Genomic DNA, 16,864 nt, shown 5'->3' with positions numbered 1-16,864 from the left:
TCAAGACATTCGTCTTCTTTGAAAGGTCCCTGCTCTGCGTGCCCCACACAGCACCACGACCCAAACCCTGCTACAATCCTGACTCTGTAACAGCCCATACAGCTCTGAACTATACCCGAGCACTGATTATAAGCTAACTACAAGCCTTTGGTACAAGCACGCAGAAGGATGTGCTGCAGTGCTACTGTTTCATCTTCCCATCATCCTCGTTCCTCAGTCCTAAGCCCTGCTTCCCATTCTTGACATTTTCTCCAGCCTCCACTGCCCGCCCACGGAAATAACTCACCCCAAATGTTAGCGCAAGTGCAACCATCGTTCCTCTGCACCTAGTGGGAAGCTGCTTGATTTGGTCAGCCAAGTGCCTTCGTGGCCCTGTCCCAGAGTAAAAGAAGTGGGTACTCCTCCTTATTCCCTCTGAGCAGTGCTCGTGTTTTCCAGCAGTAATCCGAGACTCTCATCCTTTTCTATCCCACAGCCTGATCCCAGAAAGTTGGGTTTGCCAGGGGCTGCGCTTGGCAGGGTCTGTGCTGGTGGAGAAGATGGTGGGAAGATGTTTGGGGGCTGCTTTGGAGGGTGAACCCACTTGCTGGAGCTGCTGAGGGAGGGTGGGCAGGCTGCAGACTGGCCCCAGGTCTGCTCAGGTGCCAGCACTGTGGCAAGCAAAGCATGTGCAGCTGAACACTTTGGGGAGCATGCTCTGAATGGTCTTGCTCCTTTGTGCATGGTCAAGGCTGGCATTGCCATTTCTGTTTCTACACTGCATTTCATGAGGCTGTCCATGTTTCTGGGAGGAATGCTTATTAAAAGCGGTTTTGTAATTCTCTTACAGAGAGCGTGTGGCCTTTTGCTGTTCTGAACTTTTGCTGTGCTCCATTCAAGCATATTTGTGCTTGGAAAGAAACCTTGGAAAGAGAAAAGCTGACGGAGAGCAGATCAGACTGGGAGCGAGATGGAGCCAGCTCAAGCTACGTTCCTGCTGCAGATGAGGCAGGTACTCCCCACCTGCTCAAAGAGTGCCTGCAGCGGACAGAATCACCGATACACCTTGCTTGGAGAGAAATCACAACAGCGAAAGGATGTTGTTTGTGGTCGTAGAGAAAGTGCTTGTTAAACGGTGAGCTTCGCTGTGTGTGGCTGAGGCTGTAACTTCCTTCTTTTCACAGAAACCTGGGTTTGTTGCAGTACGCGAGGCTGGTACAGGGAAAGTCCCTGCAGAGGGCTGAGCCTGTCCCGCTTCCTCATTCTTTGCACTCTCTCCACTGGGCAAACCTCTTCTGTGTCACCTGCAAACTTCCTCATGAAATCGAGCAACGCCAGAACAACCCTGAGCAAAACGAGGTCTCCTCCCCACAAGTCACACAGCCTCACCCCCTGCTTACGGGAATACCCAGCGGTGTGCTTTACCAAGGCGATTAGGGGGGGTGTTGTTGGCGGAGACCTCCTGAAACACAACACGTGCACATTTTTATGGCCAATTTGGATAAAGTTACCACTGCAGCTGGTAACTGCAGCTCCAAGATAACACGCAGCACGTGACAGCCTAGGAAGCAGCAAACTAAGGAGCCGGGAACTGTGTGTTTTCAGACTGTGTCGTGGCTATAAGTACCGATGTGTTGTTGCACAACTTTGACGTGAACAGCTGTCTCCCAGTTGTTGTCATGTTGTTATTACTTGTAAATGTTTCTGCGAGAGCTTTCCGGCCATACCACTAATATGTATTTTCCTTGATGTGCTTTTGATTTAGATTAATAACTCGATGTGCTTTTGAATCAGATTGATAAAAGAAAACACTGTCTGTTGTAAGAAAATGTCCTGGTACATACTATACCTTCAGTAAGTTTGCAGATGACACCCACGCTGGGGGGAAGTGTTGATCTGCTGGAGGGAAGGGAGGCCCTGCAGAGGGGCCTGGACAGGTTGGGTTGATGGCAGAGGCCAGTGGGATGAGGTTCAACATGGCCAAGTGCCGGGTCCTGGGCTTTGGTCACAACAACCCCATGCGGGGCTACAGGCTTGGGGCAGAGTGGCTGGAAAGCTGTGCAGAGGAAAGGATCTGGGGGTGCTGGTCAACGCCTGCCTGAACATGAGCCAGCAGTGTGCCCAGGTGGCCAAGAAGGCCAACAAGCATCTGGCTTGTATCAGGAGTAGTGCAGCCAGCAGGAGCAGGGAGGGGGTCGTCCCCCCGAGCTCTGCTCTGGTGAAGCCGCCCCTCGAGTGCTGTGTTCAGCTGTGGGCCCCTCATTACAGGAAGGACATCGAGGCCCTGGAGTGTGTCCAGAGAAGGGCTACGGAGCTGGTGAAGGGCCTGAAGCACAAGTCCTGTGAGGAGCGGCTGAGGGAACTGGGGATGTTTAGTCTGGAGGAGGCTCAGGGCAGACCTCATTGCTCTCTACAGGTAGCTGAAAGGAAGCTGTGGGGAGCTGGGGGTCGGCCTCTTCTCACAGGTAACCAGTGACAGGACCAGAGGGAATGGCCTCAAGTTGCGCCAGGGGAGGTTCAGGTTGGAAATGAGGAGACATTTCTTCCCAGAAAGAGCAGTCAGGCACTGGAACAGGTTGCCCAGGGAGGTGGTGGCGTCACCGTCCCTGAGGGTGTTCGGGAAAGGTTGGACGGGGTGCCTGGGGCACGGGTTAGGGGGCGCCAGTGGCGGTAGGGGGGTGGTTGGACCAGGCAATCTTGGAGTTTTCCAAGCCCAATGATTCTTTGGTTCTACTTCCAAAACCAGCATCAGGAGACAGGGACGGCTGGCCCCGGCAGGGGCTGGTGCTCCCTCAGGGGTCCCCCCGTCAGGGCTCCCCCCCTCCGGGTGCCGCCCGCCCCCCCCACCCCCCGCCACACGGGCGCTGCCGAGCCTCGACGCCCCTGCCGGCACTGCGCCTGCGCGGCGGCCCGGCGGCACGCTCCGCTCCGGCCTTCGGGCGGCTTCGGCAAAGCTCGGCAGCTTCCGCCGCGGTTACGTAAGGAGAGGGGAGGGGGGCGGGGGAGGGGCGCGCGGCGCGCTCTTTCTCTCCGTGTCCTCGCGGCACCCTGCCCCTCCCCCTCCCCTCCCCGCGTGACACGGCCCGGGGAGGGGAGGGGAGGGGGGGGAGCAGCGCGTGCCTCCCCGCGCCCCGCCCTCCGGGGAGGGAGGGGGGCGGGCGGCGGGGCACGTGCGCGTCCCCCCCCCCCGCCGCCCAATGGGAGCGCGCTCCGCGCCCCCTCCCCCGCGCACGCTCGGTTCCGTCCGCTCTTCTGCGGGGGGGGGGGGGGGGGGCGGGGGGGGGGGGGGGGGCCCCCCCCGGGGGGGGGGGGGGGGGGGGGGGGGGGGAGCGGGTGACGCACGTGCGCGCGCCCCCGCGCGCCGTCGTCCGCTCGCTCCCGCGCCGTGCCTCTGGGCGGGGGGGGGGAGGAGGAGGAGGAGGAGGAGGGCCGGGAGGGGAGGGGAGGGGAGGGGAAAGGCGGAGCGGGCGCCCCAGTCCGTGAGTTCTTTAAAGATGGCCGGAGCGGCGGTGGGCACCGCCGCCACCCCCGTGTACTGCGTGTGCCGGGAGCCCTACGACGTGAGCCGCTTCATGATCGAGTGCGACATCTGCAAGGACTGGTTCCACGGCAGGTAGGCGGCGGGCGGCAGCCTTGCCTCGTCGTCCCCCTGTGCCCCCGGTGCCGGCCGGCGGACAATGGCCGGGGCCGGTGCCGGTGTCGTGCCGGGCTGCCGCCGGGGCTCCGCTGCGTTTGACGTTTGGAAGGCCGGGAGGAGCCGGGGGGGAGGAAGGGGCGCCGGGACCCGCGAACAAAGGCAGGGGGGCAGCGAGCGGGGGGCGCCCGGCCCCGCGTGTCCGCCCCCGTCCCGCGGGGCGCCCGGCGGCGGGGCGCGGCGGTGGCCGGGGGGCGTTTAAATGCCCCCCGCCGAACAAAAACAGGCGGCAGGCCGCCCGCACCGCCCCCTGCCGGCACGGCTCCGCTCGGCTCGGCAGCGCCCCGGGCCCCCAGGTTGGCCTGGGTCGGCTTGGGTCACGCCGCGCCACCCGCCCGTCCGCTGGGCTCCCAGCACCGGGTCGCCGTCCGCCCCCGTTTCCCCCTGCAGCGGTGGGAGCAGGGTGCTGAGGGGCAGGGTGCTGCGGGGCAGGGTGCTGAGCACCGCCGTGCTGGAAGGAGGGAGCGCTGGCCGTGTCCGGGCTGCTGGCCGGGACGGAGGTAGAGTGGGCTGGCTCTTTGTGTGTGGGGTCCCCTCGCGTGAAAGCACGCTGCAAGAGAAACTATAAAAAGAGCTACGCGGGCTGGAAGGAAAACAACAGGCAAAACACAATCGCCGTGCCTCCCCAAACAGCTCCTCATTAACATTTTTAATGAGGCGGCTGCTGCGCTCGCCGGTGCTGTTGTTTGAAGCTGGGAGCGCGGCAGCTCCTTTGCATTACAGTGGCTTGACATAAGTTTGTCAAAACTTAGGGTCGCTTCTGGTAGGAGGGGTTGGGGCATGGTCTGAAGGCCCTGGTAGGGTCACGGGCTGTCTCTAGCAAGTGTTCCTCTACACGTGTATCGGTCTGCAAGCCTGCGCTGGGAATCGCTCGCTTTGCGTGCAAGCTTGGTTGAAACGCCGGTCTTGTGTGCTAATATTGCTGCGGTACGAGCGAGCTCGCTTCCGAAGTGGTTAAGAGGAGGAAAGGCTTGGCTGACACGGGGGTGGGAAGGACCGCTCGCTCCGCAGCTCTTTAAAGACTTGATCATCTGCCCGGAGATCCACAGCGGCTCCTGCGCTGAGCTCTGTCATGCGGCTGGCAGGAGAGCAGTGCCTGCGCTGAGCCGCCTCGGTCGCCTGCAGCCCCGTGTGTGCCAGGGGGAGCTGGCAGCAGCCCTCTTGCTGCCTTGTGCTGGGTCCAGCCACACGCTCGTGCAGACCCGTGACAAAGGGATGGGATCGTGGGAGACTGTTATCCGCTCCCAGCTGTGCTCTGCCCTGGGAGCTCCCTTCCCTCTGTCTGACAGTATCTGAGGTCTGTTACGTAGCTCGTGAGAGAAAATACCCAGTCCGAAACGTCTGAAGTTTTGAGGGAACTGGTTTCTCGCTCGCTCGATTTCTTTCTTTTCTTTGTTTACCCAGCCTGTGGATTGGAATTGATGTGACTTTGTTAAGAAACGTGGAAAGCCGTGCTTGGTTAAGGTGCGCTGGCATGGTATGCAGTGCGTGTTACTGGGTTACAAAACTCTGTGCTGCCTGCCTGCGCGCAGTCAGGAGAGTGCCTTGGCAGTAATGTGCAGCAGGCAGCGCGAGCTCTGTTCCGACAGCTGTGCCAGTCCCTGTGTGTGGCGCGGGATCCTTCTTCTGGGTGTTCTCATTGCGCTGTCCGCCTTCCAATGACTCTTTTGGATTGTTGTTGTCAATACGTTAATCGCTGTAAACAAATAGGTATTTTATTTCTTCCTGCAAATAGTTCTGTAAAAGCAAACGTCTCCATGTGCCTTAGGAGGTTATGAACCTATGCTCTGGGTTTTAGTTACTCCGTAAGTGGGCCTAGCACCTGGCCACAATCTTGTGTAATTACCTTTTGCTGAACAAAAGAGCATTACATGTGTCTGTGTGTGTTGTAGGCTTCAGCACTTCCTTGGATGGTTTGCCAGGGAGAAGAGACTCTAGAGACTTGACGTGACAAACTGTCAAATCTTCTAGAGGGGTGCATCCAGTTATATTTTAGACAATTTCCATACTTACCTGTTTTTTCTTCTTTCAATGAACATGCCCTGTTAAGCTGCCTCCCCCTTTCTCCCTTGTCTAGAATATACTCCAGATAAAACACAGCAGAAAAACTCCTTCATGTCGTCTTGTACTCAACTTTTTCTTGAGTCTTTTCAGTAGCTCTTCACACCTATTTGAGCTCTGGGCTTTGTCTTCAAATGATAGGATGCATGACCCTTCTGCCCATCTCCCTTCATTTTTTTGATGCTCTGCCACAGCTATTAGGTTAAAACCACATCCTGCCTTTTCTCACTCGTGTCTTCTATTGTGATATATTGTCTGCGTAAGGTTAAATATATACATGTTGTGTGTGTGTATATTTGACCTAACTTACAGTTAGCTACTAGAATGTCTGGAGTTTGCAGAAATCCTGTTGTCAGCGTTGAAGTCTTTGTCCTTTTTTTTTCCTGTCCGTGACATGTGTTTGACTAGATACTGCATAGATGTCACTTATTCTTGTAGGCTAGATTTAAGACCAGCCTGAACAAGCTGAAGTTTCTTTGAGCATATAATTCGGTTTTTGTCCGCACCACGTAGCAGTGTCCGTAATGCTTCCGAAGTAGATTATCGCAGAGTTGGCTTTGGGAGGCTGTTTACTTTGTCAAACTGCTCTGGTACTGTGCTGGCCGTAACGGAGCAGAGAGAAGCCAGTCTGTCAAACTGAGAATTGAGAAATGCACGTGCCCCTGAGGAAGCTTTCCGGGGCGCTTCTCCCGTGGTGTTTTGTTTGCGAGCCATCCTGCGCTGAGCTTCCAGCGTGCCCCAGTGGCAGGTAGGGTAAGGCACCGTCCCACATGTCAGTGCCAGCTGAAGTGATCTCACTCCCCAAGCAGTCTTCGCCCTTTAAAATGCTTGTAACCTTTATCATGTCATTTTTTTTTTTTATATTTTTTTTTACATTAAAAAGAGTTTTATGGAACTAAGGAACGGTTTTATTCTTCAAAGCCAGAGCAATAGGGAAAAAGAAGGGAAACATCAATTTTCTTTTGAAATTGGTAGCTTTTCCTAATATTTCATAACTGCATCAACAAAGTTGTTGTGCCCTCTCCATTCCCTCGCAGAGAGAGTTAAGGAAGAAAACCCGTCCACCTTAGCTCAGCGTTGCGTGCAGTTGTATCTTCGGTGTTTTGTGTAAATGAAACTTAGTGGTCATAACGGCTGTATCTGTTTTGACTGATATTTCTGTGTTTACAGAAGTCAACATGTATTTGGGCAGGTTAGAGGGCAGTGAAGGGAACGCTGCCCTCCTCTGTATGCAGTGTACCTATGGATGCAGTTCTGTTACAACACAAACCCCAGTTGATTACATTTGTATGTAATCACTTTTAAATCGATGGCTCTTGCTCTCAGGATTAATTCTGTGCTCTGTGAAGCCTTCTTGGAAGAATTAACTTATTTTTTCCCCTATTCCTAGAGCAGTTCATTGATGATATGTAGAACTTTGCCACTGAGCTTTTGATGTTTTCTTACAGCTTTGTCACTATTAAAAAACATTAACATCATTTGAAAAGAAAAGTGATTCATGTGCTCTCGAGGATGACTATTTAAATTGCAGATACCTTGAGGCTTGTTGCATTTTTCTCAAATAGAAAAATAAACCTGACAAAAAAACAAAGCAAAACATCATGTAAAGTTCATGTAGAACATAGTTTTTCTGATACAAGACTTTCAGATAGATTTGAGCGTGTCTTCTTTTAGTCTCTGAAGAAACACAACACTTCTCAATCACTCCTTAATCTGAGTTAGCCTCAAAACGAAGGTTCCCTCTCTCCTCTGGGAAGAGGGCACCATGTATCTATCCGAACGCACTGCTCCGCACTCTGAAGGCAGGCTTTCTTTCTCCACAGGGGAAGAAGGAAACGTACATGCCATAGTGACTACTTTGCCTGAATTGGTTCTTTGTTTTGGTGCTTTACACACGAGGTTGTGCACGATGGGCTTCACCGACCCTTTGCTGCTCAATGAGGCTGGCCCGCTCCTGGCCGCGTGCTCATGTCGTTTCCCTCTTGCTGGTTCAGTGCTTGTCTGATTGTTTGGTAAGCCAGCTCTGCTGAGGACACTGACAGAAAGCATTCCTCTGCCAGGGTAGGGTTTTGCTGGGTTACTCAGCTGAGCAGGCTCCCCCAGGGCAAGGGCAGGTCTTGGGGTGTTGTGAAGCGCCGCTTGGTACTGCCTTGCTGGAGGAGATGGTAGCGGGGGGAAAAGACGGGAGCGCCTGGCTTTCTTCCTTTTTGCCCTCTTTAGGGTCACGCAGCTTTGTGGAGCATCTGTCTGCAGGTGCAGGTCTGCCTTGTACCTGCTGTGCCTGGCCTGGCCATGCTCATTGCTGGCCTGCAGGGAGGGTGAAGCGCCCGGGCTGCAACTGGAGGGGACGTGGGACGAGCGAGGTGATGCCCCTGCCGAGAAACGTGCAGGGTGCGAGGAGAGGCTGTTACAGACGCCTTTTGGCGCAGACCTTCTGTTCTCAGAAAACTAACTAATTATGAAACACGCCTAAGTATGTTCAGGGGCCTGAAGTGAATCAACAAATCGCTGTCTGGTCACTAGGGCTTTGATCTGGCACCACAGGCTATTGAGCTGACTTTCTGGCTTTTATGATATGTAAGTCTTAAATTCTTCCTGTGGAAACTGGGAGTATGTTAGGGAAATGTTTCAGACCTCAGGGGAAAACAACACATTTGTTGATCTTGTTTTTCTTTGGCTTGGCCTCGTTTCCTTAGAGGGAAGGTGGAGGCCTGAGCGCCAGTCCAACAAGCTGTGTGTCCTCTGCCAAAGAACTGAGTGATTTCAGGTGACTTCGGCTCCGCGGCAGTGCCACAGCCAAAACAGTTTCAGTTAAACGGAGAGGAAACTAGTAGTAATAAAGATGCCAGACTAGTTTTGGTTAAACTGAGAAGAAACTAGCAGCAATAAAGATGCCAGACTAGCACTCGTGTAATTGAATGTCTGTTTCAAATCCTTTTATAGTCCTAATTTGAGCAAGCCATTTTTCCCCTCTTCTCTGTTCCCATCTGTGAAGTGGGAAGACTTATTAATATATATTAAAGTAGATGTATTCTACCATAATAAGCACTACACAGTACTACGTATTCAAATTTCTTCAATTTTTGAAACTATATAATAACATCTAGCATTATACATATGAGGTTTTCCTTTAACAGTTTTCTTGCAAAACTGGCTTTGTTTGAAGTGTATATGCTTCTGAAAGTTAACACTTCTTTCCTTTTGATCTGTAATCTTTTTTTTAAATTTTTATTTGATGTTCTGGAATAAAGCATAGTAGCTGATTTAGAATATGCATTCTTGCATAATAACCAGGACGAGAACAACAGCAACAAAAAGCATTGTCCAGTCAACATTTCTAAGACAAACAGGGAGAAAGTACATCATTGGGCTTATTTAATTAGAATGTGACAAGATCTTTGTGATCTTCTAAATACTGGTTAGGATGCTGACAGCTCTAATATCTAAAGTAAAAACTCATTGCCTGTTAAATGTTACTTAAAAAACAAGAAGATTCAGCATTAGTGATTTAAACAGTGTCTTTTGTTTCTTGTAATGCTGTGGTTGATCTTCATCAGTTTTACTGATACTGTTGTTTTTTTCTTCACCCATTCTTCATTACGTTAATGAAGATGCTGCAAGTTTCTTCTGTAGTTTCACTGACTAATAGCAAATTCATCACTAGTTAATTTATGGTTACAAAGATGTTATTTCCTGGTGCTTAAGTGGAACTTCTGTATCTTTCTTTCCTTTTGCTTTGTCAAACATTTGCTTCACCTGACGGAAGAATTAAAATGTTTTCAAATGGTTCTGTTCTGTGACTTTTATATCCACAGACTACAGAGGTAAGAGAAGTCCGGGTAGGAGGCTACTGCTTGGTGCACTAATGTCTGTATCTGCTCTGTGCTATAGCACCTAGCAGATATGAAATATATATATATTTTAAATTTATCTTGGTCAACAGATCTCTTTGTAATGCTGAGCTCTCTTAAGACAACAATAATGTCAATAAATGGCAATAAAATGGGTTAAGCCTTGCAGTGGAGTTTCATTCTGTTAACTGCCAGTGGGCTAAATAGCATTAATATTGCTTTCACTCTTCATTTGTGGTTTCTAGCTTTTCGTGGACAGTTACCATATTCGTTAGCAGATTTCATATGTTCAGTTCAGTGTTCTGTGCACTTTCTATATCTTTTGAAAGATCACATGATGCAGTGTCTCTGCTCTGTTTACATGACAGTTTGCACAAGATGAAGATGAACTCATGCTCTTAATATAAATATTTATACTTGCCCTACATAATTTTGAAATCAAATACCATCGTCTCAAAGCAACACTGAGTAATCAGCAAAGACTTTCACAGGTACAATGCATGTGCTTAAAAATAGAAAAATACTCCTGTATTTTCATTGCCCAAGCATGAGAATTCATTTAAAAACATTGTTATTGCTTTATTGGTAACATAGGGGAGAGATTTTAGTGAAACACACAGGTTTTAGAATGGCTAGGCCATTTCTCATCTGTCAATCCTTTCTAATGTATTGTAACATTAGCTCACAGATACATAGAACTAACAGTCTGTGGAGTATGAATAGTCTTCAGATGTCTGCTGTGTGGTGGTAATGTGGATTTATGTGGCTAGTTACATCTCCTCGGGTCAGTTCTGCTTTTGAATGGAATTAATATTTAATACTGTTTTCTCCATTACTTCAGCATTAACTATAGACTTTAAAATTGGTATTTCTTTTTGAAAATATTGAGTTTGCTGCTGCTCAGGCAGCCATAAATGCTGATGTTTGCTACAAAAGCAAGAAAGCTTTTTTTTTTTTTTTTAAAAAAAAAAGGGGGGGGGGGGGGGAGGAAAACAAAATACAACTCCTCCCCATCATTCTGTCTTAAAAGCCACCTGGAGTGAGGATGACTGCTCTAAATTTTTAATACATTGTGGTATGAAGTATATTTATTTTCATTGGAAACCATCAGCTGACATTGTAGGTAGCTTGGCAAATTAATTTCATAAATTTAATCGTATTTCTTCCATTTACATTAATGGTTTATTCACTTAAAAGCTCTTAAAGCACTCATCACGAAGATGAGTGCAAGGAAAGGTGACATTCTGAGAAATGAAATCTTTGGTATTCAGGATGTAGGATTGATCTGATCTGTCATTCTTACCAGTTATCAGCTGGTATTTTCTGAAGAGACTGACATTTTCCTTTTGGGATGTTGGTGTATGAGGACATATAAACAAAGACCAAACTGCAAATGAAAAGCAACCAGAGAAATCGCTGTGTCTTATTATCCAAAGCTGCTTGTAAAACTTGTTGTTGTTGGCTTGCCAGTGGTGCAGATTTTTAGTTTTGTTTCAGTAACAAAAATATACCGGTGTTTACGCTAGTTGATAACATCGTCCAGTTGACTTGCAAAACTCAGTGGCAAGAGCAAGCAGGAGTGGAATGGGCACTGTGGAACCTAACATGTGCCTTTCAGGAGCACCGAAAAAAGATCTGTGAGTGGTACCAGGCTGTTTAGGAACGGTACCAGAAGGATGGTCACACTGATGTGACATTGTGCCCAGGCAAGTGTCACCAGTCTGCCTCTGAGGAAAGAGCTTTCCCTTTTTATTTCATGATGGTGTGTTGTGTTGGCAGGCCACAGTCTCAAGCCGAAATGAGCTGTCCAGGCATTTCTCTGTGCTCTGTTGCTTATTCAAGAAAGGACCAAAAGCACGTTACTAAAAATGTTGTATGTGTGTAGTCTGTTAAATCTCAAGTTGAGTTCCAAGCGCAGTGTTTGTCTGCACCGAGGATACATCAACGTACTGTGGAAGTGAGCAGCAGCTTGCTGCCTCTGATGCTCTCCTGTGTCAGTTGTTAGGACCTCTGGGGACATCATTGTGACTCTCTTAACGCTTTGGTGAAATGTGCTGCTCCAATATCTTGTAAGGAACTCGGGAGAAGTAGCTTAGAATGCTCTTCTTATTCTTGCTAAGGAAGAAGAGTGGGTTAATTGCTGGTATTGAGTGACTGGGCTGGCATCCTTACTGAAAAGTGAGTGCTTTATTTAACCAAGTGAAAGCAAATGCCTGAGCTGTAGCTCCTACTTCAGTGTGGCCAGGCAGTTGTGCTTGAAGCATCATGGGCCTCTACTATGAAGGATTTAGGTATGAACTAGAGTTAGGACTATCATATGTCTAGATCAGAATTTTCTGAAGCAAAGAAATAACTCAAGTACTTCTGCAAACATTACCTCTTGCTTTTACAGCTTACTAGTAAAGGTTGAATTCTAATCTTGTAATTTGGAATTGGTGTCTCAGCTAGCATTGCAAAATGAAAACATACTGTGTGTTCACTTTCCTGGCCCTTACTTGCATGTGGAAGTAACTTCATTGGCTAAAGAAGAAAACTCAAGCCCTCCACTTTGTACAAGTGTAAAACTCTTTACTTCCAGCTGGCTGGTTCTGTTACTGCACGCTGAACAGTCCTGTTATTGTAAGAGAAATTGAAATCTTGTATATTGCTGAAGGGAAGTCACCACTGCTGGTGACATGTTAATGTGGGGTAGTTATCTGCTCCTTACAAAGGTAAATACATGCCTCATATGGAACTGGTAGTTCTGACAGAATGTTTCCTTACATTAAGGAATAGATATGTGTTAACTCTACAATTCTGTTAGTTTATTGCACAGCGGTGCCCTTGTGACATTTTTCTTTTCCTAGCATTTGTCAATGCATGTCTCTAACTTGATTGGCTGTGAAATTTGCTGAGTCCTGCCAAATCTGTATTTTTTCATAGGATAGCACTTCGTCTAATTCTATTTTGTCTTTGATAGCCTTGCACAGTGTTGTTATGCTGAAGAGGGACAAAAAAAGGGAGGCACAATCATGTAAAGGTTGTAAAACTTACGAAAAATAGCTTTTGAGTATGGTCAGATAATTGTTATTGTGTGGTGACCATCTCTGTTAAATTATATGTGGATGATCTGTGTTGTGTTGCAGCCGGTAGGCTTGCTGATGCTGATATAGACTCATAATTGAGTTTTTAATTTGATGGAACCTTCTGTAAGGTATGCAGAAAATAAGGGATGGTCAGCATTTATTTGAAATACAGCTTTCAGTACCTTTCTCTGGATGGAAGCTTCTGAATTGGCTTCACCATGTCTAATCTTAATTCTTGTGTTCTCTGAAGATAGATACGCAGTCTGAGGTTGTCCTTTGCAACCCTTAAGGTTTAAATTGCTACAAGTAAGAACTTTCTTTTTACGGAAAGTTGACTATGGATGTATTTACATTGATATACTACTCTACTCATTATAGTGCAAAGTTGGAGAGTTGTCACTCTTCAAGTAGTTTGATATTTTTTTTTTTTTAGTATTTTTTAGTTTGATAGTCAGTGGTATGTAATATAAACTTCCTGTAGGTAATTGAATTTTGAGAAAATGGCTTAATATTTTGAAGTTAGCGAATGATTGAACTAGGTTAATGCTCTTTGGAGGTTGACCTCCAATCCTTTATATAGGAAATGGTGTTGAAGGACTGTGTTCTTTCCTCATGTGAAGTATTTACTGGTTGTTGTTAACGAGTCAAGAGAAGTGTTTTTGGAACTTCAGGGTTATCTTAGTAAAGGTAGGAAAGAAAAGGAAACCATTACTGCCACATTCAATCCAGAAAACCAACGGATGTTAGGTGTTAGCGTTACTCCAAAAGGTCTGCCAGGTATGAGTCAGGTTTTAGGCAAATTCAAAGGCCTTCTCACCAACTCCTGGAATCTTCAGAGAAGTGGACACTTCTGCCCCCCCGGGCAGGTGCGTGCATAGTAAGGGGTGGACTCTCCTGTTTGTGTAGGAAGCAGTGTTAAATCAGAAGACTAAGAAAAAGCATGACTATGCTTTAGGACCCACAAAAGGTTGCACCGCAATGCGTGCTCCCTGTATGATGACAGGAGCAGGGACCAGGGCTGAAGATAATCTCAGCTATGTCTGAGTGCCCTAGCCAGGTTGTTTGGGTTATGCTACATTCTTTTCTGGGCCCATAATTCTTGGATTCTTTTCTGTAGAGTAAGAGGCTGTAAGTGGGGGAGATAAGATGTCTCTTTAAAAAGTAGCCTGGAGATGAACATTCCCCTGGGGTGTGTGGGTTTGAGCTCCAACAACCTGAATGAGCTTTGCTGCCACCTCACTTGAAAAACAAAACTCCTCCCTTCCTCAACCCCAGGATATAACTATTTATTTTAGCACCCAGTCCTGTGGAAGTGTGGTCACACACATCAAATTATCCGGAATTTCCAGGTCGAATGGCGAAGTGTGAGGTGAGTTTAGGTACCTCTGTGGTTAGCTCTCTGTCTGAATTTAGGTAGCCCTCAGGGGCCTACATCTGTAGGGCCTACATCCGTATTGGGATATTGCAATAGTGCCCTTATTCAGGCATATCCTTTTTCTCTCTTCTTGCAATATCCCCCTCATTCATCTCTGTTCTGGTATCTGCTCCTTACCACTGTATTTGAAGGCTGGATCCTGTCACACCTGCTGTCTTAACTAATCCACTGCTAACAACCGATGTGGAGCAACAGACATCTGCTGGTCTTATTTTCAGTGTAAACCAGCTTTATAAGCATAGTGGTAGACCCAAATAAGTACAGAAGACTTGGATTTAGAAAAATTTCCACAGAATCACCAAACTGTTGGGGTTGGGAGGGATAACTTTGAGATCATCTATTCCTCCCCCCTGCCCAAACAGGGCCAGTTAGAGCAGGCGGCTCAGAAATGCCGCCAGATGAACATCTCTGTCACTGAAGACTTCACGGCCTCCCTGGGCAGCCTCTTCCAGTGTTTGACCTGCCTCACAGTAACAATAATAATAAAAACACAAACAAAAATAAACAAACAAAATTACTGTGTTCAAATAGTATTTCATATGCTTTAATTTGTGGGCATTGCCTCTTGTCTTGTCACTGGGCAATGCTGAGAAAAGTGTGTCTCTTCCTTCCAAGGAGGTTTTTGTACACACTGTTGAGATCCCCCTCATGCCTTCTTGTTTTCCCAGCTGAAGATCTGCAGCTCCCTCAGCCTCTCCTCAGCCAAAGGATGCTTTAGTCCCTTAATCTCTTTGTGGCACTTAGTTGGACTTGTTCCAGTGAGTCTTTGTCCCTCTTGTACTGGGAGCCCAGCACGGGTCCTAGTGCCCAGCATGGCCTCACCAGCGTTGAGCAGAGGGAGGGATCACCTCCCTCCACTGCTGGCCATGCCTCGAGCAGCCCAGGACACCATTAGCCTTCTCTGCCTTGAGGCTGCACTGCTGGGTCAAGGTCTTCTTGCTGTTCACCACGGCCACAAGCTCCTCTTGCAGAGCTGTGTTCTGGCCCATCAGCCTACAGCATGTACTGGTGCAGATTTCCCTCACAGACAAAGCCTGAGGCCCACGGTGTGTACTTTCACTCTTGAATTGCAAAGACATATCAAAACATTTTCATATAATCACTGCTTGTCATATTGACACTCCAAACGTGTCAATATGGACGTGTTGCTCTTTGGCAGACTTCCTATCTTTACTCGTAGAAACAACTAAGCAAATTTTGAGTTAGAATTTTTGTCCTGAAAAAAACTTTTTTTTCTTTTTTTTTTTTCCTCACAATAAGTGAACCTTGATGGTTCCTGTAATTTTTACAGGAATAGTAAATGTGCTTGCTTTCAGGGGACCTCTTTCAGTAGGTCCTCTGATTTTTGCTTTAAATTTTCCTGTGTGTATCCTTGTTCACATGTTAACTGTGTTGTGCCCACTATGAAGAAAAAGAAGACGTAAGAACTACATATACATATGCCAGATTAATATATAGATAATATCTTTTTTCCTTCCAACAGCTGTGGAGCTGAGTTGCATAGACTGTGATATAAAGATTACTTCTAAAAGTGTTTGTATACGCAATCTAGAATAAAATATGTGGAATTGTACCTTTGCAAATAATGTAGACGACTTTAGATAGCTTATGAAAGAGCAAAGCTGCTTTTAGTAACCTGGATCTGAACTGTTTAGAGTTTGAGATTAAAATCAGTGTGTTAAATTGTAACCAGAATAAAAATAATTGATACAGATAAAATTAAACCTTAGTGCTGATGTAACTCAACCCCCAAACTCTATTTAGCTTTGTTCTGCGCTATTTGAAGTTTCCAAGTGGTCTGAAAATAACTATGCTTCATTAATTCCATCTGAGGAGGATTGAACAGTTAGATTACTGTAGATAGAATAATGTGTAGAAGCAAGTTATTGATACGTCATGGACTACAGGGATGCAGTTTTGCTGGTATGTTCCTCTGGACCTCTATAAGCAGCTGAAAATCCAATAAAGATCTCTAAATTATGGGCATTACCCAGTTGATTGAAGGAGCTTATTCTACTTACTGCTCTGCCAGCCAGCCAACATAACATCTGATATTTAAACTCATTATCTGCGTATCTGAAACAGTTTGCTTGTATCATAGCTTAAATAGAAGTTAATGTAATCAACTACTCCATCTGCGTTTGAAATGAGGATGGTGAGCAGCAATGATGAGCCAGTTTGCTCTTGGATTTCTTCAAAAATGAAGCGTCTGTCTCTGCTTGCCATTGACTGCAAGTTTATTTGCTGTATAATAGTAAGGTATTTCAAAGCTTTGGAAGCCATTGTGCATTATTCTGTGTTGTGGTTAGAAAATGCAGACATTATTCTGCTCACTAAAAAGCTTGATCGAGGGAAAAAGTAAGTTCTTAGCAATGGCAGAAGAAGATTGTAGACTGGAGGGAGAATTACATAACTGGGAGGCAAAAAGAGTATAAAAATGTCTGAGTTTTGCTTTTTTTTTTCTTAAAGGAGAAATATTTAATGATTTGAATTTTGAAGGAAATAAATTCATTTTAGGTACAGCTGCAGAGCCTCTGAGTGTTCAGGTGAGTGTTAGGAAGTCTTTACAACCAATCACCAATCTGATTCAGAAACTTTTTTTAGAGCAGTGAGGTGATACAGTGTGTTCAGTTCAAGGCACCAATTAAAAGGTGCGTAAAGCAGCCTGAACGAACTTGCTGTTGCTGCAGTCTGTATAAATAGCCCCACATTAAGTAACCCAGGAATAAGGGATTTGCAGCAGTGCAGTCTTAAAGGTTGTGCTGACGCTGGTTACTGG

General features: G+C 47.1%; 1 protein-coding gene across 2 annotated transcripts in view; it reads left to right on the top strand.

The window, feature by feature from the left end:
• The first annotated feature begins 3,442 nt into the window (after window positions 1–3,442).
• Window positions 3,443–16,864, top strand: part of KDM7A (lysine demethylase 7A) — a 64,775-nt gene continuing 51,353 nt past the window's right edge. For both annotated transcript variants that reach the window (XM_035342579.1, XM_035342571.1), the window contains exon 1: window positions 3,443–3,592. In XM_035342579.1, coding sequence (XP_035198470.1) covers window positions 3,474–3,592 — 119 coding nt within the window. In that variant the 5' untranslated portion in view covers window positions 3,443–3,473. The remainder of the gene's footprint in view (window positions 3,593–16,864) is intronic.

Source organism: Oxyura jamaicensis, chromosome 1 (genome assembly GCF_011077185.1).
Source record: "Oxyura jamaicensis isolate SHBP4307 breed ruddy duck chromosome 1, BPBGC_Ojam_1.0, whole genome shotgun sequence".
NCBI lineage: Eukaryota > Metazoa > Chordata > Aves > Anseriformes > Anatidae > Oxyura > Oxyura jamaicensis.
Note: the sequence above shows the minus strand (reverse complement) of the source record. Positions and strands in the feature narration are given on the sequence as shown.